Raw genomic sequence first — 25,599 nt, forward strand, 5'->3', positions numbered from 1 at the left:
AGACACACATCTGCATCCAGAGCCCCCTCCCCAGAGACACACATCTGCATCCAGAGCCCCTCCCCCAGAGACACACATCTGCATCCAGAGCCCCCTCCCCCAGAGGCACACATCTGCATCCAGAGCCCCCTCCCCCAGACACACACATCTGCATCCAGAGCCCCCTCCCCCAGAGACACATCTGCATCCAGAGCCCCCTCCCCCAGAGACACATCTGCATCCAGAGCCCCCTCCCCCAGAGACACATCTGCATCCAGAGCCCCCTCCCCCAGAGACACATCTGCATCCAGAGCCCCCTCCCCCAGAGACACATCTGCATCCAGAGCCCCCTCCCACAGAGACACACATCTGCATCCAGAGCCCCCTCCCCCAGAGACACACATCTGCATCCAGAGCCCCCTCCCCCAGAGACACACATCTGCATCCAGAGCCCCCTCCCCCAGAGACACACATCTGCATCCAGAGCCCCCTCCCCCAGAGACACACATCTGTATCCAGAGCCCCCTCCCCCAGAGACACACATCTGCATCCAGAGCCCCCTCCCCCAGAGACACACATCTGCATCCAGAGCCCCCTCCCCCAGAGACACACATCTGCATCCAGAGCCCCCTCCCCAGAGACACACATCTGCATCCAGAGCCCCTCCCCCAGAGACACACATCTGCATCCAGAGCCCCCTCCCCCAGAGACACACATCTGCATCCAGAGCCCCCTCCCCCAGGGACACACATCTGCATCCAGAGCCCCCTCCCCCAGAGACACATCTGCATCCAGAGCCCCCTCCCCCAGAGACACACATCTGCATCCAGAGCCCCCTCCCCCAGAGACACACATCTGCATCCAGAGCCCCCTCCCCCAGAGACACACATCTGCATCCAGAGCCCCCTCCCCCAGGGACACACATCTGCATCCAGAGCCCCCTCCCTCAGAGACACACATCTGCATCCAGAGCCCCCTCCCCCAGAGACACATCTGCATCCAGAGCCCCCTCCCCCAGAGAGAGACTCCTCCCAGCAGCTTGAGAGCTCCGTGTTTGGGTCAGAGCAGCTGCAGCTTGGCCTCTTTGAGGGGACTACGTTCTGTTTATGTTGCTGCTTCAGTGCTTTTGAGCAGCCTGATGATTTCGGCGATCTGTAAAGGCTGCGGCGGTTTAGCAGCTTCTTCGGGCTCCTTTAGGATCCTCGGCGTGCCGCTCAGGAATCCTGACTGTGATGTAGTGTAATGGCTGACATTGTAGTTTTGGGATGAACGAGTTTAGTTCTTGACTCTTCGCTCATAATTACAGTGACCCGTACGTCCTCTAATGTGCGCATTGATTAGCTTTGGCGTGTCCTTTGTCTCTGGGGGACGGCCGAGGCTCTCCTGTAGCGTCGTGCTGCTGCCTGCTCGGCACACGCCGAGGCTGTGCTTTACCCTGCCTCATCAAGCTAACAACAGCAGCTAATGCAACCCGAGGTGCCGACATGATGGAGGGAAACTCACGTCACGTTTCTGTGTAGGTGGAGCAGCCCGCCGGGTGCACGCCGTGTCATGGACGCAGTCGGGGGGGGAACCAAGACCGCCCTGAGCTCAGGCAAAATGGTGGCTCTGGCTGCAGGGCTTTCTGTCGGGGCCACGGTGGGCTACATCGTCTATCGCCACATTCGCAGTGAGTGCCTGCCAGCAGAAAGTCATGGTGCGCCGCGACCTTTGCATTGTCTCGCGACCTTTGCATTGTCACGACCTTTGCATTGTCTCGTGACCTTTGCATTGTCTCGTGACCTTTGCATTGTCTCGCGACCTTTGCATTGTCTCGCGACCTTTGCATTGTCTCGCGGCCTTTGCATTGCCTCGCGACCTTTGCATTGTCTTGTGACCTTTGCATTGTCTCGTGACCTTTGCATTGTCTCGTGACCTTTGCATTGTCTCATGACCTTTGCATTGTCTCATGACCTTCTCTGCTGTCATGAACAGGTGAACAGCACGACAGCGAGATGTCCAAGATGACCCTGCCGCTAGACGTTTACAGGAACTTGTCCAGATACCAGGCCACGTTCTTGGACATGGTGAGTCGTTCAAGCCCTTAAAGTAGGAAGCGATGTCAAAATGGATTCTAACCGGCAGCAACACGACAGGAAGTCTGCGTCAACCGGGAGACCTCGTTGGAGAGCTTCTCAATGACGCGGTGACGAAGCAGCTGTTCCTAAATGTGATTCTTACAGCAGCGCGCCCAGCGAGATCTGCCCAACGCTGTGCTGCTCTGTGTCCTCTGTCTCTCAGGTCACCCAGAAGTCTGGAGCCCATGTCAAGGTTTTGTCGGGTTCAGCGGAGCCCGGCGGTCCGACAGCTGTTTGCTTTCTGCTGCAGGGCTCCGAAGAGCAAGTCTTTTTGGCCCGGTGTTTCCTGGAGAACATGATCGCTGACTGTGAACCAACGACCGACACGCTGGAGGTTCCTCAGACCGCCGTTGGACGTATAATAGGTAGGAATGTATGAATGGAGGAACGGAGCATTCATTGATCAGAGATCAGCTTCTGCATGGCCGTGTTGCAGGCCGAGGTGGAGAGAGCATCAAACTGATCACGAGAAGCACAGGGGCCACAGTGACCTTCTCCAAAGAGAAGACGCGTGGTCCTGGAGCAAAGGGTAACGTGACGATCACAGGGACCAGGCAGGAGGTGGAGCGGGCCAAGGTGGGTCTGACCCATACGCTGTCTGGCTCAGCTTATAAAAGGGATGAGGGAGACGAGATCACCCCGATGAGAATGAGAATGGATCTAAAGGCTGTGACATTGCCCATTTCTTTTCCTTCTTTACTGTGTGGTGTACGTGACCCCGCCTTTGTGATCTCTGCAGGAGCTGATTGTAGAAAGGGTCAGTGAGGACATGATGGTCAGGACAAAGATCTCCAAGTCGTCTGCCCTGCGGGAGAAACGTGGCCACACTGCAGTGTCTGAGGGGCCGGCCAGCGTGAGGACCAGAGGGCCAGTGAGCTGGACTAACAATGGCCCCCGCAGCCAGCAGGAGGCAAACGGCCTTCTCCCTGCTAATGAGACAACAGGACAACGGGAGCAGCCGTTTGACCGGATGGAGGACCTGGAGGTCCCGGGCACAGACGGCGTAGCGGAGGAGCAGAGCACCTCCTCAGACCCGCCTCGGGGTTCTGAGATTGCCATGTTTGAAAGTGAGTTCCGCTTCTATGAGGATGTCTTTGTCCATGCACGTCATGTCGTGCACATATATAGTTCACGTGTCTGTCTGTTGTCCAGTTTCGAGTCCGGACCTGAGCTTCCAGCCCGATGAACATCTGGAGGTGTATGTTTCTGCTTCTGAGAACCCAAACCATTTCTGGATCCAGATCCTGGGTGATCGTTCCCTACAGCTGGACAAGTTAACGCAGGAGATGACCCGCCTCTACAACCGGAACAACTCTGCTGTAATGACGACTCCCGTTCGCTTTGCGCTGGGTTCCAGTCCTTGTGGTTGTACATTTGTGAGGCTCCTCCCTGAGGGGGCTGTGGAGCGTAAAAGGGGAGTGGCATATCGTACTTAATGGTGAAACTCTGTGAGCTGGTTTCATCGTCGACAGTCAGCAGCATGCGAGTCGTCTTGTTTATCACACCTTCAGAGGACCGATCGTCTCTGATCTGCATCCAGTGCGGATCATTTACATCCCCCCATTAGCCTAGCCACAATGGTAAAGGATCCAGATGGGATCTGTCCTCCCTCCATTCATGTGTGAAGATCCCACCGTTGGCGTTTCTCAGAGGAGAGGGCTCAGTCTCTCAAGAACTTCTTCCCTTTGGTATTCAGAGTTGGGGTTAAACCATTTTGTAACTGCCCTAATTTTGTGTTTTCCAGGAGCAGAGGGTTGAAACCATTGTGGTGGGGGACATCGTGGCTGCTCCATACCAGGACCAGGGCACGTGGAACAGGGCCAGAGTGCTGGGAGTCCTGGGCTCTGGGCTGGTGGACCTTTACTACGTTGACTATGGAGACAATGTGGAGCTACCCAGAGACAGCCTCTGTCATATGAGGTGAGATAAGACATCCTGTGAATGATGACAGAAGTTACAGCAGGTCAGACTCTGCGCCACAGTCACTCGCTTGAATAATCAGCATGATTCTGGACTGATCACAGAGGACGGACCTGGAAGTGTCCTGTGAGACGGCAGGGACGGACACCAGGTTGAGTTCACCAGGTGTATTTACCTGCGCCGTGGAGGCTGCCTGTTGGCAACATAACTCAAAAGGTTACAGACGGATCTGGATGGAATGTTGGGGATGTTACCAGGAACAGATGATCCAGAAGAGATCCGTACATTTCCGGTAACATTTCAGTAAATGGGAGCTTCTCTGTCTATGGAATTTGACCCAGTCGTGTAGGGGGGGGGGGGGGGGGACTCCATCTTACCTCCAACTTTCATTTGGATTCGATCCGAATCACGGATATTATCGAGGTAAAAATAAAATGAGAATCCGCTTGCGTTTCGGAGCGTCGTAACTTTTAGCTGAGTCAATGCCACAACGGATCAGTTCTATCTTTAACACCCGAGGACACGGGGACCATCATCCTTCACACATGGCCCACTTGTCGCAGGTTAGAAAGAGAACGAGGCCGTTTGGGACAAGCTTCGTATTCTGTAATATTTAGTTTGATATATTATTCATTTAAAATATGTCCAAACTTGTTGAGTTAATCAAGTATAAGTAAGAGTCTTAAGTGCTGCTCTGTGCTAAATGGAGGACTGTTCTTTTCTTAACTGGCTATGAATTGACCTCCAGAGCTTTGGGGGTAGGTCTGTAGCGCTGCCGTCGGTGGCTTCCGTTACCGGATGCTTAGTAACAGCCGTTGCTGCATGAATTCTTCAGGAGTGACTTCCTCAGCCTGCCATTCCAAGCTATCGAGTGCAGCTTGGCTGGAGTGAGACCTAAAGGTAATAATCCCCAGAAGGTGAAAGCATCGCGGTGGAAAGTTCAGTGTGTTTGAATGGCCCTTCTCCTGTTGGCCAGGAGAGGCGTGGTCGGAGGCAGCCCTGGATGAGTTTGATCAGCTGACCTACTGCGCCCTCTGGAGGCCCCTCCGGGCCAAACTCTGCAGCTACTCTCACTCCGACGTCTGCTCCTGGCCCAGCGTGAAGCTCTATGACAGCAGCGAGGGAAAGGTGAGCGCCACTCTGTTTCGTTCTCTGTATTTGGGTCATTGCGTTGTTGCTCTGGTGTCACGTTGTTATGGGCGTGTCTGCCTTTGTGCATATTAAACTATGCAGTGCTGCTGTTCCAACATCATTCCGTTGTACTAAATGGAAATACTCTTTTGAATTGAATTGAAGTTCTCGCTCTGCTGACGCTCTCTTTCGCCCAGACCGTGGATATCGGTGAGGAACTCGTACGTCTGGGCCATGCCGTCAGCTTCCAGGAATCAGTGAAGGGGAAGACTGGGGATGAATCTCTGGGCTGTCTGCAGAGGATGCTGGTGAAGCGCTGAACACTGACTTTACTCATCTCACTACTATCCAGGGAGACATTTCAGTGTTCACGGCTTGATGACATTTTAAAGATTAACATGTCAGCCTGTGTAGAAATATTTAGCTTTTACCTCCACAATTCTCCACCAAATCAAAACAAGGATCTGCATAGACTCATGGCCTTCTTGAGAGATGCAGACTTTTTCCTGTCTTCTAAAAGCTGGCGGTAGATTTGGGAGTTGATTTTGAGTCCATCTTCAACCCCAAAAGGTCCAACTTGCTCATCTTTACTAACAGCAGCCCACACCAGGACCCCACCGCAATCTTGCTGGCGTCTGCGAGCCTGTTGACAAAAGTTGTGATCTTAATATCTTAATAATTTGAAGAGTGCTGCACCCCTCTGGAGATTTAGTGGACTCTTTTTAGAGTCCACTAAATCTCTTTTTGGGAAAGAGGAAAAGAACCTAATAATTCTGTACACCTTGGTCGGGTGTTGATCTCCTTAGGCCACACCCTCCCTCATTACACAAATACAATTCACCTGATATGCGTAAATCTAATAAGCATTCGGGTTTATACAGCTTGGAGTTTATGATCTGGTCAAAGACACTGGCTTGCCTAATCGTTGTGCACACAGTGTATGGAAGGAGAGCGCGTCGGTGACGACATTAAAGTCTGTGCTCCGTGTTCTCCTGTAGGACGACGTGATAGGAGCATCATCTGAACTCAGCCTCTCCTGCATCAGCTTATCAGGTCGGTGCAGTGAAGGCCAGCGAGTCAGGACGTGACCGATATGTTATATAGTAGCTGATCATCCATGAAATTATACCTCATTACAATTTGACGATTCCTTTGTGATTCTCTGACGGCCTCCATCGCTGTGGTGAGTAAATGCTTTGTTGATAACTGTTGCGTTTTGTCTGTGTGCCTCAGAAGCCGCTTCGATCTCAGGAAGCATGGAGGATGTCCGAGAGGATGAACTCCTCTGACAGTAAAGTGGTGTCAGCTGTCGTTGTCCTCTCCTCTAGCACTGACCGTTCATGCCTGTGCTTCAGTTCAGATGAGAGGAAGGGGCCGTTTCCGTGTTTAGCCCGGCATCCTCATCGTGAAGCCTTGCCTACTTCAGAAGCAACAGTTCTTCCAGCCACACTCACTTTGGTTTTGTTACTGAAGTACTGGAATTGTTTGCAGTTTTTCCTCTTTTGTTGTACTTGATGTTGCTTTGCTTCTGTGTTACTATATTTTTGTGTTGTTGAAATGAAGAGAGGATCAAAAGCCGTTTTATTTTTGAAAGACACTGTGAAATGAGCCAGATGGCAGCTGGGTAGCTCAGAGATTGTTCTATACTTATGGTATACGTATCAAGATTTAATGACCGAGGTAGAGGACCTGACAAGTTAATATATTTTTTAGCCAAAAAGCATATAAATATTGATTGTGGTTCTCAGTATTTGATGAAAATGGCTCCGCCTCTGTCAATTCAAGGATGGAGGAGATTGTTAGCTAGTCTTCAGAGGTGACTACACTCCATATAATAAAATATATATCACAAGAAATGTTTGTCTTTCACTTTGAAGGGTTTATCATAGTGTAAATGTTGGTCCATCTGCAGAGGAGGTCATGTTTGTGTTTGTCAGCAGGGTGGCAGAAACTGCTTGAGGGATTTTCAGGTTGCGTGTTAGACAGGAAGAACTCATTACTATCTTGGGTCTGGATAAAGTGTCGATTTCGGGAATACTATTTCTTTAATAAAGCAATTTTCCAATGTTTTTCTGCGACACTTAAAATCCTTGGCCGAGTTCACTCAAACTTAATTTAAGTGCCGGTTTACTATGAGAGTGAATGGATGAGTGGAGGAAAAGAAAGAGCGACTCCAGAAAAGCTGCTTTAGTGCGTGTACTCTGTTCAACAGGCCATTCATCATTTCCATCAGCGGTCTGTTTTGTTTCTGTGGGTCGAGGACCTCCGTTCCGGATTGACCAATCACATGAAAGTAGGTTACACTCGCGCATGCGCAGAACGAGCAGAGTAATTTGTTGATATCCTGTTTAGTAGTATTCATTTAGACTTTAGTGTTTCACAGCTAAACTGCTCCCCAGCGCAGTTAACTAGCGCGTTGTCTTTATGAGGGGCTGATGGAAGACACACGGGATCTGGTGAGTGAAGCGGGAACGTTTCAGGGCCGCTAGCCTCCCGTTTCAGGGATTAGCTAAAGCTAGCGCTCCTCCTTTGTTATGTTTGTGTTAGCTTGCTACTGGGTAAGCCAGCATTCAACAGACCGCAGGGTATCGATGTAAAATAAGCTCGTATTTTTATTAACCGCATCTGTGTATTATCGGGTTTGCAACGTGAATGAAACAAGCGTTTTGCATTTGTAAACTAAAACTGGAATAACAGGTTTCCGCTAGCTACCTGTGCTAATGCGCGTTAGCATTAGGAGCTATTTTTGAAAGGGCCGCCTCTTATCTCAGCGAATAGCTAGAACTACTTCTCTGAATTAGATTCTGCATTTGTCTAAGCGGGTCTTTATATTTTAGCATGCGCGTTATTTTCAGGCTAGATAGCTGATGTTATCGCAGATGTCACCTGAGACGCTCCGGGAAGGAAATGGGCAGGCTGTGTAAAAGTAAATGTCTCTAACTGTTCCGGATCCTGCGCTCATGATCAGACGGATCGAACTTTTCGATTTTCCCGGCAATTATAATTTGGTTAGTCTTTACTTTAGAACTTTTTACAGCATCTTCTCGTTGGCCAGCTTCTCGGCTTAATTACAATGCAGATTGCGATACAAATGGAAAGGTTAAGTGAAAATAACATGTTTTAAGACATATTCTAACAGCATTGTACAGCTAAGCTGCAATGAACACTGAATTACTCGAACACATGAAGTTTGTTTCGCAATAGTAATTTGTGCATTCAATTGTTAGCTATTTAATTATTTGAAGTCGCCGATCCCTTCTTGTCATCCGGTCTCCATGGTAATATGCTGAATGTTTATTTTTTCGGATTGGACTGTCAGCTGATACAATTTGTGAGAAGACATTTGAGGCCATAAATAAAGAGAATGGTTATACTGCCGTCTTTGTAATCTTCCATGTTCTTTTTTGTAAAGGCTGAACGTACGGCGCGTTCAGAGCGGAAGCGGCGAGACTCCTTCGGGATGTTCGATGGTTACGACAGCTGCAGTGAGGAGTCGACCAGCAGCTCCAGCTCAGAGGACAGCGAGGATGAAGCGGTGCCGTCCATCCCCGCCAGCCTGCCCATCATCAAGAACAATGGCCAAGTGTACACCTACCCCGATGGCAAGGCTGGAATGGGTCAGGACATCAAAGCATGCGCTCTGTGGCTCCCTGTGACACGATCCAATGAGAGAAAGTCGTTTACCAGCCTGCGGTCGTGTGGTGGTATTAACAGGATCCACATGTGTGTTCTGTTCACTCTGTTTCACAGCTACCTGTGAGATGTGTGGAATGGTTGGAGTTCGAGACGCTTTTTACTCAAAAACCAAGCGCTTCTGCAGCGTGTCCTGCTCTCGCAGTTATTCCTCAAATTCAAAAAAAGCCAGCATCTTGGCAAGACTCCAAGTAAGTGGCCGATGAGCCTCTAAATCATTTAAAAGGAACTGTTTAAATTAAACCAACATGTCCTCGCGCCCCTCTGGGACTTATAAAAGCAGACAACAAACATGAGGTTTTTCTAAACATGTTGTAAAGTACATGTAGGAGGTCAGCAATGAAGTTTACCTTTATCTTCTTTAGACGAGGTGTGGACTAATCCTTTCTGGGCTTTTAATTTCATTTTTGAATGCTGAGTACAAAGAGTCAGTGGTGACAAAATTGTATTTGTAATATTAAATGAATATTTATGTCTGCTTTGATACATTTTTTCATGTATTTGTGTTTTTAGGGCAAACCACCAACCAAAAAGGCAAAGGTTTTACAAAAACAGCCTCTTATAGCGAAGCTGGCAGCTTACGCACAGTACCAAGCAAATCAGCAGAGCCAGGCCAGATCAAAAGCTGGTATGTTGTCCAAACGTACGAGTGATGGTTCCTCTCTGTACTCCAGTTTTACACGTAGTTTTACTCTTGCTTCCGTCAGTGGTCCCTGCAGAAAGCTTCGACTGGGGTCGTTATATCTGTAGCAATAGCACCACTGGAGCTCCAGTCAGCTGCTTCAAACACGTGAGTGTAACGTTGAATAGGTGGCTGCCACTCATTTGTTGCTTCCTGGACTCTATTCGTGGCTCTGCCCCGCAGGCCCCAATGGGGACATGCTGGGGAGACATAGAAGTAGGAGTGAGGATTGAAGTGGTCAACTCTGATGCCAGCCTCTCTACCAAAGTGTACTGGATAGCAGAAATCATCAAGCTAGCGGGTAAGTAACGACATCCAGTTTAATGTATCGGGTTCCTTAGGTATTATCAATACTTGATCAGTAAATGAATGAGACGTTATGATTGTTGTAGCTGTTTGTCGTCACAATAGTGATCAGACTTTTCTCTGTAGCTATTCTTTAAGGGTGTTTGATGATGATGCTGGATGCATCATCTTCATGGACCGATACGTCGTTCATGGCTCAACGGCAACAAGAAGCTAAAATCGGTATAATACCCATTAAGACCAAACGGCCGATGCCAATCTGATGAAGTACAACGACAGAAACAACAACCACATTCAGGGCTGTGCAATACGATCAGAATCTATGGCCCAATATGGGTCATTCACTGAATGAATGCATATTATATATATAAACTTTACCAATAAAAAGCATTACTGGACCTTTATTTAATTATGTGTACTTTTTAAATAAAGTTTCAGTATAATAAAATGTACCACGTACATGAACGTGCTAATTAGAGCGGTTCCGTGATCAGACTTGCTTGTCGCTGTGCAGGATTTAAGGTTCTCCTGCGATACGAAGGCTTTGACGGTGACAGCAGTAAGGACTTCTGGTGTAACCTCTGCATCCCTGAGGTGCACCCGGTGGGATGGTGCGCATCCAGCGGCAAGCCCCTCGTACCTCCAAAAAGTGAGCAGCGTGCCGTATTTCAGTTCACAGACTTCTGGGATGCTTGGTGGTCATTCCCATATTTGTAATCTCGCCTACAGGTATACAAACTAAGTACTCCAACTGGAAAGCCTTTCTTGTGAAGCGTCTCACTGGAGCTAAAACTCTGCCGCCTGACTTTAACACCAAGGTGACGCCTCCACATCACCAGGATGCTTTTGTTGATGCTGCCAGCATCTTTGAATCAGAACGAACTGACCATTCCTTTTGCTGTTGCCTCAGGTACTGGAGAACCTGCAGTTCCCCTTTAAGAAGCTGATGCGGGTGGAGGTGGTGGATAAGAACTACCTGTGTCGGACGCGGGTGGCGCTGGTGGAGCAGGTCATTGGAGGTCGCCTCAGGCTGGTCTATGAGGAGAGTCAGGACAGATCGGATGACTTTTGGTGCCACATGTTCAGCCCCCTCATCCATAGTATAGGCTGGTCGCGCAGCATTGGACACCGCTTCAAACGATCTGGTTAGTTTGGCAAACTCCACAAACACAGAACTTCAGCTCGAAAAATGCTACAACTCAAAGTCGAGCTCATCAAAAATTGCTGCCTCAGTCAAAACCGGGAAAAACTTACAGACCCCCGATTGGTCCATGCTGTACAAGCATGGAACGTCCTGCACAGTGACCCGAGCTTTGTGGCTGCTCTTCTGAGAAGGTCCAGATCCTCCTGTCCTAAAGAGGGATGTGGATGAGAATTGTGTTGTGCTGGAGACATGACTGTGGCGTCCATCGACCCCGATGAGGCGTGTTCCAGTGATGGAACACGGCCTGCAGACCAGAAGAATCAGAATCAGAAGTGGTTTATTGCCAGTCAGTGAGGGTTCACTGACTAGGAATGTTTCTCTGTGAAGTCGTGCTACATCTAACAGTAATGACAAAATACAAAAACCATACAAGTACAGGATCACAAAACGGCAGCATCGGGAGTGGATACACGGATGTGTATTAGCAGCAGTAAACTAGCGTAATCACGCAGTGCAAAGAGAACAGTGCAAGTTGTCAGTTGTCCTCTACAGGACCTGATGTCCAGTGGAGGAGAGGCCATACTACGCAGCACAAATGTGGCTCGGTACTAACGGATGAAGTTGTCATGGCACTTCTTAAAGAGGAGGTTCAGTGTAAAACTGCCTATGAAATGAAGGCCTGGATTTACATCGGCTTTAAAGGTCCCATATTCTGAAACTCTCTTTCACATTGTTTCTACACTATTATGGAGGGCTTGGGTCCTCATCAACCCAAAAACAGCAGAATAAAGCAGCCAGTGTGGTCGTTCACACTGATTGACGTCCAGCAGGGGGCAGCACTGAGAGCTCCTTTTTATGAACGGCTCCTTTCATTCAAACAGTATCTGAGTGAAGACGATACATGATTCTTATCTAAACTTCAAACCAGCCAACATGTCTCCCAAGTCCTCACCGCTCTGGTGGAGGCAGCGTCCCCACGGTGATGCCTTTAGCTCCATCGAATGCTCCCTGAAGCCCAGCTCAGCATCTGTCCGCAGATTGTTTACGTTCGCTTTTGTTGAAGCATCGTGAGAAGAAGATATTTTGATCTTTCAATTTCATTTTCAGATATTTCAAAGAAAATGGATGGTCAAGTCGATGCTCCCCCACAGTTATTCCAGAAGGTAATACGGAAGTCTAACTTATTTATCAGGAAGTCGGCTGATCCATGCTGTTCCTGCGTGGATTGTTCGTTTATCCTGAACAGAATGAATCTGGATTCATTCTGTTCACCAAATTAGACTTAAACATTGTGTACGTAGATAATAGCTTTAGCGACTTGTCTAAGGAGCTCCAAAGTTGGGGACCACAGAATTTGATAAAGAATTTATGACTCGATGTACGACAAAGCGCATGAGTGGATATCAGATAACAGAAAGAATATTTGAAAAGTGCCTGGAATATCTTGTTTATAGTGAATAAATTTAAACAAAGAGACATGTTTGAAGCATATTAATAGAAAAAATAGACAAAAGTTAAATTTTTTAAATAATGGAGCAGATGGTGCTTTATTGTTAGAGTTTGTAATCATTCTCAAGAATCGTTTCTGAATTAAGAGTATCTGATTAAGGTGTGATGAATACGAAGCGGCCCAAACTGTTACAGTAAGTCAAATAAGGATAAATTAAACTGTGATATAATGTCATGAGACAGGAGTGATTACTCTTCTGATAATACCATAGGACTTCATAATGTTTTTGCATACATACTCAATATGGTTTCCCCAGGACAATCTTTCATCAACGAAAACACCAAGACATTTTGTACAAGAGACTTGTTTGACTTCAATTTTGTTAATTAGCAGCTTTGAGTCCAGAAGGTAATACGAAAGTATTACCTTCTGGACTCATGAGATTTGAACCTGTGTCCATCGCTCGCAGCCTTACCGCAGTCACATGGTTGCGTGTTGCATACGTGTAACCGCGGTCAAAGCAAAATAATAACACAAAAACACACGCAAGATGAGACAAATGTGTTTAAATCTGCTGTGGAATGATCAACACTAAGCTTCGAACACAAGCACACATCTCAGAAAGCTCGATTCACCTGATGAGAACCAACAGGACTGTTTTAACGTGATAACAGGAGCTGGTGTCCGTCCGTCCGTCCGTCCGTCCGTCCCCGTATCGTCCTGATGAAGCCTTGCTTTTCTATCTGTCGTGTGTATTTCAGGTGAAAGACACGGACCAGAGTGGGGACTGGTTCAAAGACGCGATGAAGTTGGAGGCCATCGACCCCCTCAACCTCTCAGCTATATGTGTGGCCACTGTAAGAAAGGTAGGCGTGTCCTAGCGCCGCGTGACGCCCTCCGGAACGATGACTGCAGCTCCGCCCCTGTCTGCTGGCTGCTGCAGGTTCTGGCCGACGGGTACCTCATGATTGGGATCGATGGTTCCGAGGCGGTGGATGGATCAGACTGGTTCTGCTACCACAGCACCTCTCCTTCCATCTTCCCCGTTGGCTTCTGTGAAATCAACAACATTGAGCTCACCCCCCCCAGAGGTACTGCTCATATTTCCTGTCATTGCTGATCTTTAGCATTGAGGCGTGTATCCTCTATTCGCTCTCAGGTGAAGTCCTCGGTGTCACCTTGAGTAACCTTCTCACTGTGTGCGCTCTACAGGCTACGCTAAACTGCCATTCAAATGGTTCGACTACCTCAGAGAAACCGGCTCAGTAGCTGCTCCTGTCAAGCTTTTTAACAAGGTAGGCTTCATCAGTCTGCTTACCTGGAGTGGGAGTGGCACCACATCTGCACCACATCTGCACCACATCGGCACCACATCGGCACCACATCGGCACCACATCGGCACCACATCGGCACCACATCTGCACCACATCGGCACCACATCTGCACCACATCGGCACCACATCGGCACCACATCTGCACCACATCTGCACCACATCTGCACCACATCTGCACCACATCGGCACCACATCTGCACCACATCTGCACCACATCTGCACCACATCTGCACCACATCTGCACCACATCGGCACCACATCGGCACCACATCTGCACCACATCGGCACCACATCTGCACCACATCTGCACCACATCTGCACCACATCGGCACCACATCTGCACCACATCGGCACCACATCAGACACACCGGACGACACTGATTTAGGCAGGTGGTTAATAATCTAACGTAACCAAGGAGGGGGGACGACGACCCCCTTATGAAAGTTGAAGACTCCTGAGGAGTCTTGTTGTCCTGGTGGTTTGGGTCCTTTGTTTTCTACTCCAACGGGAGTACAAGTACCTGGACCCCCCGACGGGAGTACGAGTACCTGGACCCCCCGACGGGAGTACAGGTATCTGTACCCCCTGACGGGCGTGGGAGTACCTGGACCCTAATTTATTTTTCTCTTCTTGATTTACTTCGATCTGGACGACCTTCACTGACCTGCACATTTTTGACTTGTCTGAGCTCAAATATCACTGAATACGCGTTCTTGTTGGTGGATTCTTTTAACACGTCTTATAATGGAGGCTTCTGTTCTGTGTGTCTTGTATTATATTATAGTATTAACCCCGCCCTCCCTGCCTGGTCTCTTCTAGGAGTTTCCCAATCATGGTTTCCGACAAGGAATGAAGCTGGAGGCTGTCGACCTGATGGAGCCGCGACTGGTGTGTGTTGCCACGGTAACAAGGATAGTGCATCGGCTACTTAGAATCCACTTTGACGGCTGGGAAGATGAGTATGACCAGTGGGTGGACTGCGAGTCACCTGACCTCTACCCTGTGGGCTGGTGTCAGCTGACGGGCTACCAGCTCCAACCCCCCGCCTCACAAAGTAAGGATGCCCACCGAGGCGTTGTGTTAGCGTCCTGTCAGCCCAGAGCCAGGACGTGTACGTAGCGAGGGCAAAGGGGCTCGGCAGCTCGATAAAAAGAACTGGTTGTGCTTTTATTTTATGCCTTACCAGAAGCTTTCATTCACAAATTGTCCTCAAGAATCGTGTCCAGCCTGCAGAAGTGCTTCCAAAGGACGCAATGATCAGACATTCTCTGCAGAGCCGTCGACTCTCAGCACCGTGAGCTGGGACTGGGGTCGTTGATAAGCAATGAGGAAATGTAAGAAGGCGTAACCAGGGAGCAGCAGGAATCTCCGGTGCTCGGCTGCTAATCCCTCAGTGCAGGCGGATTATTAGCCATGATAATCCTGCTGCTCTCTGACAGTGATGACATCACGCTGAGCCTTCTCATCTTTATTCATATTTGAATGCAGTTCATTTAGAGGAGTCACTTTTTGATTGCAAGCGATAGTTGAATATGACGCGTTTGCAGTAGATGAAGATGCCCATATTTGGTGCTCCTGTGTAGTGCAGGACGCTGGTGCTAGTCTTTGTTGTCCTCTTTGTCTCCAGGTAACAGGGAAATGCCTCAGTCCGTACCCAAGCAGAAAAAAAAGGCCCAGCAGTACAAAGGCCAGAAGAAGAGTGAGTAGCTGTTTGTGTGTCTCTTGTTGCTCCGCCTCCCGGCCTCCTCTTCTTCCTCCCTGTTGCTGCCACTGGCCACGCTTGTGCTGCAAACGCTGCCGCGCTCTGATTGGTCACCTGTTCTGTGTGTCGTCAGGTTTTCAGGATGCTCTTTTTAGTGGGACGTGTGTGAGATCTTGTTTTTGGTGTCTGGCATGCTGCAGCTTTCTCCGGTCGAGGCTGTTCTGCTGAACGCTGGAAGTCTAGTATGAAGTTTGTGGCTGCCAATCGGTCCCAATCGGTCCCAATCGGTTCCAATCGGTCCCAATCGTGGTGTCAAAACTTTATCAAAACTGTAGTACCGCAAAGTCCAGTTCCAGATATCAGAAGAAGCGCAGGAGGTGCTTTTATTTTATAGCAGAACTACAAACCGTGTGCTCCAGACATGCTTGTGTAGACCGGACGGACGGTGCAGACGACCGGACGGACGGTGCAGACGACCGGACGGACGGTGCAGACGACCGGACGGTGCAGACGACCGGACGGACGGTGCAGACGACCGGACGGACGGTGCAGACGACCGGACGGACGGTGCAGGCGACCGGACGGACGGTGCAGACGACCGGACGGACGGTGCAGACGACCGGACGGACGGTGCAGGCGACCGGACGGACGGTGCAGGCGACCGGACGGACGGTGCAGACGACCGGACCTGGCAGACGACCGGACGGACGGTGCAGACGACCGGACGGACGGTGCAGACGACCGGACGGACGGTGCAGACGACCGGACGGACGGTGCAGGCGACCGGACGGACCTGGCAGAGAGCTGTCCTGCTGATTTATCTGCTGATCAAAGCTCCACCAATGAAGTAGCATTTTTCATGGAGCTTTTTAATGAACAATTTCATCACGGTTGACTTGCTAGATTAAAAAGGCCAATGAGAACTGCAATTACACAAGATTTCATTTTCTGGAATTCAAGTTCAAAATAGCGTTAATGTTGTAATGAAACTAAAAACTTGCAGTGCAGACCTTTAATGGTAGAAAGTTAACCGTTTGAATAAAATAAAACCTCAAATGTTCACACGTTGTCAGGATTTAGTTTCCAGACATGAAAATGAACCGCATGGTTGCCACGGTACCACTAAATAGTGACGGCCACAGACTCCCTGCTCTGGTCCCGGTTCTGGAGCCTTGATGTTGGTGTCTGATTACCGGAGGCTTATTCAGTGACAGAAATGTGAGGTTGGGCTAAAGTTCGGCTTCCTAACCGTAACCCCCACGCTGAATCGCTGCGTGTCACGAGCCCCCGGTAGCTCACCCGAGTCTGGCTTGGTGTTTAGAAAGGAAGATTCCGGTTGGTCGACGGCCCTTCAGTCAGGCAGGCAGGAGGAGGAGCAGCTTCTCGGGTGACGAAGAGCAGAGTCCACCCCCCTACCCTGTCCAGGGGCCGACTCGGCCCCGACCCCGAACCCACCTCCACCAAACACACAATCCAGGTAATGTCACTCTAACAGCCAGAAGCAGCATGGTGGCCTGAGGCTGGGGGGGGGGGGGGGGGGCTGGCTCGGGGTGCTGCATGTCCTGCTGTTAAATAATCCAGCGTCGTTCTGCTCACTTTTAGTGTTTTCGCATGTTTACTTTTATACTGTTTAAATAATGCATGCCGATTTGTGATTAACAGCCAAAACTACGGCAGCTCCTCCTGTGCTTTGCTCAAAGTGCATGGAAACGGTTTGGCTCACGTGTGCTGCTGTTGTCTCTTATCTGCCTTCTGCCCGTCTGTAGAGTCTCTCCTACGAATGAAGGAGGAGAACGCCGAGGTGGACGAGTTCACCTTCTCACAGGGCGCCTCTGACCAGGAGAGCAACGGCTCGGGCGGCTACTCCATCAAGCAGGAGCCCTGAGGGGCCGGGACCGAGGGGACCGAGGGGACGAGGCGGGTCACATCCGGAACATGGAGCGACACGCTTCAGTCAGACCACAGGCCTTCTATGGATTTGGTGCAGCAGGTGACAGGAAGGAAGGGGAGCATGTTCATTCATTCACAGTCCTGAGGGGAACACGCTTCCTCAGCTTTGATCCATGTGTGCATGCAGTCACTCGAAACAGCTGACTGGTGGGCCAGAAAGGGCCCGGGGTCGCCCTGGGTCGCCCGGGGTCACGCGTGTGAGGGCCTTGTCCCTCTTTGACGCTCCATTCGTCTCCAGTCTGAAACATCCAAGCAGGCCGGAGCTTTTCCTGCGAGTCGACGCCCGCCTGCACGCAGAGACCTGTAGAAGCTGTGAAGCGTTTCTGAGCCGGGTCTTAGAGTTCTTTTCCTTTTGGTTTCTAGGTGAGAACCAGCCACTGAACGGCCTGAGGGACAGAAGACCAGCTGGCAGCCGGAGGAACAGAGTCCTGTATATTTTGCTTATTTGCTTTGAACAATATTGCCAGACAGACTTTTATTCTGTTCATAGTACTTGAAGATTTTTTTTTTCTTTCACCTTCTGATTTGTTTTGTCTTAATGTTCTTATTTTCTTATTTTACATTTATGGTGGCTGTTGGAAAAGTAAACGTGCATTGTTTCATAAAGGTGGAGCCTATAAATCAGAATGGAGTACAAAGCGCAGCGCAGAGTAGAGATGGGATGTGAAACGAGAGCTTAGCAGTCTCGCTAAGCTACTGATCAATATCAGCCAGAGGGTTTCCACAGCTGATTCAAACATTACAGAACCAAATCAGATGGTGGTTCGTCAGCCAGATGTTCAAGCAGCTGCTGTGAAACATCTCAGTCATCGCGCCTGCAGTCTCAAGGGTAGTTTTTGTTGATCAGGAAAAAGGTTCAGGAGAGGAAGGTTCATTCTTAGTGACAGAACCTCTGGCGTGGGGCGAGTTTCATTCTCAGAAACCGTTGTGTGTGAGTGAGCAGCCCGACTGGGACGATCACGCTCTGCAGCTCGGCTGTGGCTGCTGGACCCGATGCCATTAAAAAGTGTCCGTTAACACACTAACAATCAAGAGAGCTTGTACTGAGTCGATTTGTAAGTTGCAAATGTGTAAAATGTAACGTCAAAACTTGAACAACTAAGTAAATTTACCGATGAGAAAAATCTCTCTCGAAATATTTTAGGTTTCAAATTCGATCTGTTTTTCAAAACAACGATGTGCAGTTATAATTGTACGTCACGGTCTGATTTAGTTCATTTAGGTAATTTTAATTGTTCCGTCTCATGAATGTCTGTGTTTGCTGAATGCAGAGCATGTGGCACTCTCAACACTCCATAGGTGGTCGCCCTGGTTATACAGGTGTGACGGGAGCCTCGTCTAAGTCGAAGGTTTCTGTCACCCAAATGAGAAAAAGAATAGGTTCAATATTTTACTAGCTAATATGCAACGTGTGTTTTATTTCTTGGGTTGTTCACATATCAGAGTCGTGAGTATGCAAGCTCGTCGGTGATTCACCTGAGCCGCAGACGCAGGTGATCATGGCACATGAACAATGCACTGCTTTTCCACTAGTCTCTGGGGGCAGCATTCTCACACAAGGTCTAAAAGGACATAGATTCTATATATAAATCTTTAATGAATATTATGGTATGGAGCAACAAATTCTGATCGATCAGAGATCCATGCTTGTCCGTGGGGGGAAATGTGAGGTCGTTCATTCGGTCGGTCTCTGCAGCTGTTTAACTACTACCTCCTGATGCTAGCCACGTTAGCTCCTGCCACAGTGTGAATAGACTACGTGTCAACATATGCAAATGGCATGATTAGCTAAAACGATCCTCTTGAAGACTAGACACCAAAACATGAAGAATTTATCGCAGCACATGAGGTAGTCTTCAAATTTGATTGATGCAATAATTATAGATCCCATATTATTTTGATGATAAATACAACTTATAGCACCCTAATGATGGCTACATTAATGGAGCTACCGTATGAGAATTTAACAAAAAGCTATTGTGTTGTGAGAGCGTATACAGAATCCTTGATGTGTGGCTACACAAAGAGCAGATTTAAACTTCTAAAAGGTTCATCATTCAAGTCTCAGGAATTTTCTTGTTTTATTTTGTTTGGGTCATAAATCTACAAATCTGAATCAGCTGGGTTTTAAAGGTGGAATCAAGCAAATGCTGTAATGAGTGGAATGTTTGGAACAACTCTGCCTACTGAATTTATTACAGGGAAATATTTGTTTGATCTGAATTTCAAGTGTTGAAATATGAAAAACGTCAACATTATTTTGATGAAATTTTTTCTTAAGTTCAAACATCTGTAGTTTTCATATATTCATTTAAAATTGAACGTGTGCGTTATAAGATATTTGTAGTGCACAAATGATGTTAACTGCAAGAAAACTGAATTCATTTTGAGGACCAGGTGTGAAAATTTACAGTATAAATATTTCATATCTTAAAAGTTGAGTTTAAGAAACTAGATTTTTGAAATGGCACTTTTTTATTTGACATTTCCTCATAAATGTAGGATTGGACTAAAAAACGGATTTTCATAACAATACTTAAAGTTCAGTGGGGTTTATACTTCAAGCTTCTATTGTGGTAAATACTTCATCCAAGCATTCAGTTCTGTTATTTCCTTATTGCTGTAACGCTAACGGTCTTATCTCAGTCATGGACTTTGTGTTGCAGCTTTTTCATTTTAAATTCTACAAAACATGACTGTTTGTCGCTGTTTTGGTTTAACTTTGCTTTTTATTTTTGTGGTTTCCGGTTTGCTTCTTCCTGATTGGTCGACATCCATTTGTCTCTTTGAATTCGTCTCCTGATCTGATTGGACACAAAGCGTGATGCTTCTCAGACCAAATGAGCAATAAAAGACCGTCTTTCACAATCATCAACAGCAGATAGATTCTGACGGGATTTATTTTCCGCTGATGATGGAACAAGGCATTAAAGTACTTCATGACCAAACTGCATTAATATCTTAGTACAAAACGACTGTTCTGTGGGCTAATTGCTGCTACCCTATAGATTAACCCTAAATATAATCAAATGCACAATCAGCAGTTTTGGATCTTCTGTTTCTCCCCTTTCCCTGCAGATAATAAACATCCTTATTTCATATTAATCCCTGAACTGAAAAAATGTTATGGGCTCCAGCGGTGGAGAATAGAAAACGTGCTCAGCTTCTTTATTCTTTGTCGTAATCATCGTCCTTTCTGTCTGTCTTTGCTCCTCAGGTGTGATGAGTGAAATGTACCGAAGCTCATTTCCACCAAGAAAAGATCAAACACATTCTAAAGACATTTAAAGTGAAGCCAGAGAAGAAAGTACTCAAATATGCTAAATTCAATCATTTTGATAAAAATTACAAAATAAAACTTTGACCATGAGGCAACAAATACGGTCAATATTTCACTCTCGTAATGCTGACTTATTGATTTTCACTCACAACGTTGGGGTTGTACTTCTCACGTACTCAACAGTTCTCACTCATGATTGATCACTGAGTATTTTAACTTCCATCGTTTTCCGCTCTTGATGTTAATGAGCTTTTCCTAGAGGAGAAAGTCGACATTGGATTTTTGTTTTTCCTTGAATACTAACACGGGTCTTTTATATGTGATTTCCCCCCCCCCCCCCCCCCTATATTAAACAAATATTGTGGTGCTATATATATTTGATAATGGCTAAATGTATTGGGATTGCTATTGTCTGAAAAAGAATTGTGACTTTAGAGGATTATGGTGCAAAATTTATTTTGTATACAAATAAAAAAAGTTTATGTTAATAGTTCTAAATCTATTGATATTAACACTGACCCCCGAGGTACATTATTAGATTGCAGTTAAAAGTTTGTTTATCTTTTTGATAATGTGTTTCCTTTCTTTGGTATATTTGTGCTGTGATCAAGCTTTGATAGACTTTGTAAATAAAGCCACGTTTGGATCCTAATATTGGTTGTAATTGACGGCGCGTGTTTACAGGCGTTGCTTAACTGTCTCCGCATGGCTGTGAAAGTTTAGCGGGTGGTTTTTGTAAGATCGGACTTTTACACTGAATAAAATACTTCGAATGCTGTTGGAATCCTTTGTGTGTCTGTGTGTAGGGAACAGGGCAAGATGAAGTACTGCAGTAGTGTGTGGCTATTGTACGAGCCTCGTCCGGAAACTACACGGGTTAATGTTAAGACACTCCTAGGTGGTATTAGTACGAGTTCAAAGTACAGTATTTACTTGCCCAGCTGCAACATCCTCGTTTTAATCCCTGGTGTTCGGACCACTTCTAACCCCAGAGTTCTTGACCGACGGCCACGACAAGCCACCGTAAGTCACACCCACCTTTCCGTCACGTCAGTTCCAGCCACACGTCACCTACAAGCGTGCCAAGTTACAAGTCACAAAGACATTCGTCTGTGTGCATATTTACCGCCCCGTCACTGTCGTTCATGTACTTGTACTTCCACTCTCCCTCAGTTACTGGCCGTTGTATTTGCTCTAATCGCACCATTATTCCAGCCCCTCTTTAGAGTGGAGCAGCTCAGATTCAGATGCATCAGTACTGCAGAAAGTATCCAACCAATGAATGTGAAGTGAAGTTTATTTTGGTTTCACAGAAAGCTCAAAAAGTCTTTTACAGTCAATTCATTGGACGATGGAATGTTTCTAAAGGAACGCTCCTCAGAGACCAGGTTCACGCGGGGGGGGGGGGGGGGGGTCGAGCCGTCCTCCAGCGGATCTCAGCCCCAGTTTGGTGTTCAGGCGGGGGCCTCGTAGAGCCAGGCGGAGGCACAGCTGTTGTACTCGACCAGCTCGTCTTTGAACCACAAGGCAATCTCCTTGTTGGCACTGGCCACCGAGTCACTGCCGTGAACGATGTTCCTGGGGGGGTCGGGGGGGGCAGAGCAACGAGACTCAGGCCTGGTCCAGTCGAGCAGAGGGCAGAGCAGCTCGCCGGCGGGACTCACCTGCCGACGTCGATGCAGAAATCTCCTCTGATGGTTCCGGGCTTGGAGTCGGCCGGGTTGGTCTCCCCCAGCATCACCCGGCCCGTCTTCACCACGCCCAGCCCCTCCCACACCTGAAGACAGAGGGACGGTAGCAGGTCAGCCGGATTCCAATAATCATAGTAATCAATAAACTACAAGAAGCACGCCAGTGCTATTGATCAGGAAGCGCCTGATCACCTCCAGCCCCCAAAGGCAGCAGCCGATAAGAGATCAATGTAAAGCTGAAGAAGCTATGCTGCTCTATCTGCAGCGTTGTCCCGCCCACAGCACCATCTGATTGGCTCACTTGTCTGTCAATCACTTAAGACAAGATTGATCGGGAAATAGTGTGAGAGTAAAGCCGTTAGTGGTGAGGACAGCCATGATGGACGGCTCAGAGACAGTGGTGAGGACAGCCATGATGGACGGCTCAGAGACAGTGGTGAGGACAGCCATGATGGACGGCTCAGAGACAGTGGTGAGGACAGCCATGATGGACGGCTCAGAGACAGTGGTGAGGACAGCCATGATGGACGGCTCAGAGACAGTGGTGAGGACAGCCATGATGGACGGCTTAGAGACAGTGGTGAGGACAGCCATGATGGACGGCTTAGAGACAGTGGTGAGGACAGCCATGATGGACGGCTTAGAGACAGTGGTGAGGACAGACATGATGGACGGCTTAGAGACAGTGGTGAGGACAGCCATGATGGACGGCTTAGAGACAGTGGTGAGGACAGACATGATGGACGGCTTAGAGACAGTGGTGAGGACAGCCATGATGGACGGCTTAGAGACAGTGGCTCTGAGGAAAAGACAGGAGGCGGAGCTAGAAGTGGCAGAGGTGAAGATGCTGAGGTTCTCCTTGGGAGGGACCAGGTTGGACAGGATTAGACATGAGACAATGAGAGGGACAGTGAAGGGAGGACATGAGGCTGGGCTGTACAGCAGTAGAAAATGACCGTCTGGACGTCTTACCATGGCAACCACTGGACCAGAGCTCATGTATTTAATGAGCGACGGGAAGAAGGGCTTCTTCTTCAGGTCCTCGTAGTGTTTCTCCAGGTGCTCCTTGGTGGCCTGCAGGAGAACACACCTGTCCAATCAGTACTGACACAACTCTTGGCCCGGGGGCCAAATACGGCCCTTTGGGCTTTTTGATCCGGCCCGCCGAACTTGTCCAAATTATATCATTAAAGTAAATGTTATAATTAGACCCCTTTCCTTTTCCCTTTTCTCTGTAATGCTACCTGTAAAAGGCCAAATCCTTTCATGTCATGTCTTTTAAACGTCATTTATATTAGTTCACAGACACTCCACTCACCTGTTCCTGGCCCCGCCCCCCTGCCAAATATCACAACCCATTGTGTGAGTCAAAACGTTTGCCCCCCCCTGTTCTAGATGTAAACTTCTGAAGGCGTCATTCTAAACTGAACTACGGCCACGTTGTCTTTGAGCCCCAGAGCATTATGGGATATGCACCTCACGCAGATATACAAATGCTCCACCAGCATTAAAGGCTCACTGAGCCCAACCCATCTACTCCTGTGGACAGAACACACCTGGTTCTGTACGGTCCAGTTTGGATCAGAACACTAAACCGATCGACCAGTTTCTCAGCCCATTCTCAGACCGCGTGTTTCTCAGCATCACTATTCCTACACAGAATAATCCCAGGATCAATAATCCAAGGTCCCGAGCCCGAATCCGTCCTCCATCCCGCCCAGACAGTGGACCGGAACCCAACCCGGCTCCACGGACAGAAATAGACCGGCAGGCTAATCAGCTCAGGTCTGGCGGCGGCTAAAGCTAGCAGCACCGGCGCCGGACTCACGCAGAGCATCTTCATGGCCACCATCTTGAAGCCTTTCATCTCGAACCTCTTGATGATCTCGCCAACGAGGCCTCGCTGCACGCCGTCCGGCTTGATGGCGATGAAGGTCCTCTCCGTCTGGGCACTCATGATTCTGTGAAGGTGAGAGTCAGAAGAGATGCCCAAATGCAGCGCCCCCCGGTGGCATTCATCACCCGCTCTGGGCACCGAACCCATGATACAAGTTTTTACATAAAGAGTATTTCATGAACGTTTTGCTACAACCAGCAAAGTATCGAAGCTTTATGGGCGATTCCTTTCAATCGGGAATCAATACTGCAAATACTGAATCAATACTGCAAATACTGCATTCGTTCCAAGGAGAGCGTCTCCCCATAAATAAATGGAGTTGTGTTTTTGTTTTTGTACTTGAACGCCTCCCTTCTGATGCAGGCCCCGCCCCCCCGCATCACCGTTTGAACAAAGCACCGGACAGGTGCGCTACTTGATTGGTCGCATCGGACAGGTGTGCTGTCCGGTGCGACCAATCAAGTAGCGCACCTGTCCGGTAGGACCACGACGATGCGCCTCTCCCCCCCCCTCCCCCCCCCCGTGAGGAACCGACGCGGCTCGGTACCGGATCGAGGCCAGGGCTGGTAGTGAAGGCCCGGGGCCTAGGAAGAACCGCATGGCCTCGTGTTCGGCGGGCTCCAGCACCGGATGACGGTGACCGAGCTCGTCTCTCCACGTGAGAACTAAACGACAACCGGGAATGAAAACGCTTCCTCGCCGGTAGACACCGGGACAAACGTCTCAGCTTCCGTCGGTACAGATTTAGAGAACTACAAACCCCAACTTATTGACTTCAAACTGTATCTACGTCATCGAATGGATGAGTTCGAGTAATAAAATACGACTGCGTACACAAGTTAAACAGGTTTACACTCACATTACCGGGATAACGGAGCTCCTACAGACACACTAACAGCAGCAACGACAGCCGGAGGAGGAAGGCGGAAGAGCCCGGCGGGCGCGCGCACCGAGTCTTATACGAGTAGGCGGAGTCTTCGACGGAAGCTCACTTGGACCAAAAGTAATCGCAATTCGTTTTTTGTACTCGTGGTAATGTGGGTCAATGGCCTTTATTCAGCTCTACAATTACAAAAAAAAAACATTTAATGTTTTGTTCTCCACACATTACATGCGAAGCCCTTCTCCAGACACCAGCTCCTGCTAGTCAGTGTAACATAGCAGCTAACATTAGCATTAGCATGAAAGGAAATGCTGTATATTCAGACTAAAGGGCACTGAAGCCTTCAAAAAGTGCGCAGCTCATGACTTATATGTCAGCCATGAAGTCACTGGGCGTTGCATGACATGAATTGAAATAACCTTCATGCAGGCAGGGATAT

At 48.4% G+C, this 25,599-nt stretch overlaps 3 protein-coding genes and 1 long non-coding RNA gene across 4 annotated transcripts; 3 read left to right on the forward strand and 1 right to left on the reverse strand.

The window, feature by feature from the left end:
• The first annotated feature begins 1,506 nt into the window (after positions 1–1,506).
• Positions 1,507–7,003, forward strand: tdrkh (tudor and KH domain containing). The gene is made up of 12 exons (XM_068754539.1): positions 1,507–1,677; positions 1,962–2,045; positions 2,260–2,461; positions 2,533–2,672; positions 2,836–3,163; positions 3,249–3,415; positions 3,841–4,016; positions 4,852–4,916; positions 4,993–5,144; positions 5,345–5,455; positions 6,146–6,200; positions 6,381–7,003. Exons 1-12 carry the CDS (start codon positions 1,531–1,533, stop codon positions 6,434–6,436), a joined length of 1,683 nt encoding a protein of 560 aa, XP_068610640.1. The 5' UTR covers positions 1,507–1,530; the 3' UTR covers positions 6,437–7,003.
• Positions 7,004–7,573: 570 nt separating this feature from the next.
• On the forward strand, positions 7,574–17,344 carry mbtd1 (mbt domain containing 1). The gene is made up of 17 exons (XM_068754421.1): positions 7,574–7,603; positions 8,560–8,764; positions 8,898–9,031; positions 9,354–9,468; positions 9,548–9,630; positions 9,706–9,823; positions 10,343–10,477; positions 10,558–10,646; positions 10,739–10,973; positions 12,080–12,135; positions 13,184–13,288; positions 13,366–13,513; positions 13,635–13,717; positions 14,577–14,811; positions 15,385–15,456; positions 16,781–16,936; positions 17,226–17,344. Exons 1-17 carry the CDS (start codon positions 7,583–7,585, stop codon positions 17,342–17,344), a joined length of 2,109 nt encoding a protein of 702 aa, XP_068610522.1. The 5' UTR covers positions 7,574–7,582.
• An 85-nt stretch (positions 17,345–17,429) lies between these two features.
• Positions 17,430–21,458, forward strand: LOC137910323 (uncharacterized). Its single transcript, XR_011106046.1, has 3 exons — positions 17,430–17,449; positions 17,773–17,834; positions 20,627–21,458. It is a non-coding gene; the product is annotated as an uncharacterized lncRNA (long non-coding RNA).
• A 518-nt stretch (positions 21,459–21,976) lies between these two features.
• LOC137909800 (nucleoside diphosphate kinase B-like) lies at positions 21,977–25,201 on the reverse strand. Its single transcript, XM_068754220.1, has 5 exons — positions 25,137–25,201; positions 24,209–24,341; positions 23,353–23,454; positions 22,354–22,466; positions 21,977–22,267 (listed from the first exon to the last, which is right to left on the reverse strand). The coding sequence occupies exons 2-5, from the start codon at positions 24,335–24,337 to the stop codon at positions 22,144–22,146; spliced, it is 468 nt and encodes a 155-aa protein (XP_068610321.1). The 5' UTR covers positions 24,338–24,341; positions 25,137–25,201; the 3' UTR covers positions 21,977–22,143.
• Positions 25,202–25,599: the final 398 nt, after the last annotated feature.

The sequence above is a fragment of the Brachionichthys hirsutus genome, chromosome 21 (assembly GCF_040956055.1).
Source record: "Brachionichthys hirsutus isolate HB-005 chromosome 21, CSIRO-AGI_Bhir_v1, whole genome shotgun sequence".
In the NCBI taxonomy this organism is placed as follows: Eukaryota; Metazoa; Chordata; class Actinopteri; order Lophiiformes; family Brachionichthyidae; genus Brachionichthys; species Brachionichthys hirsutus.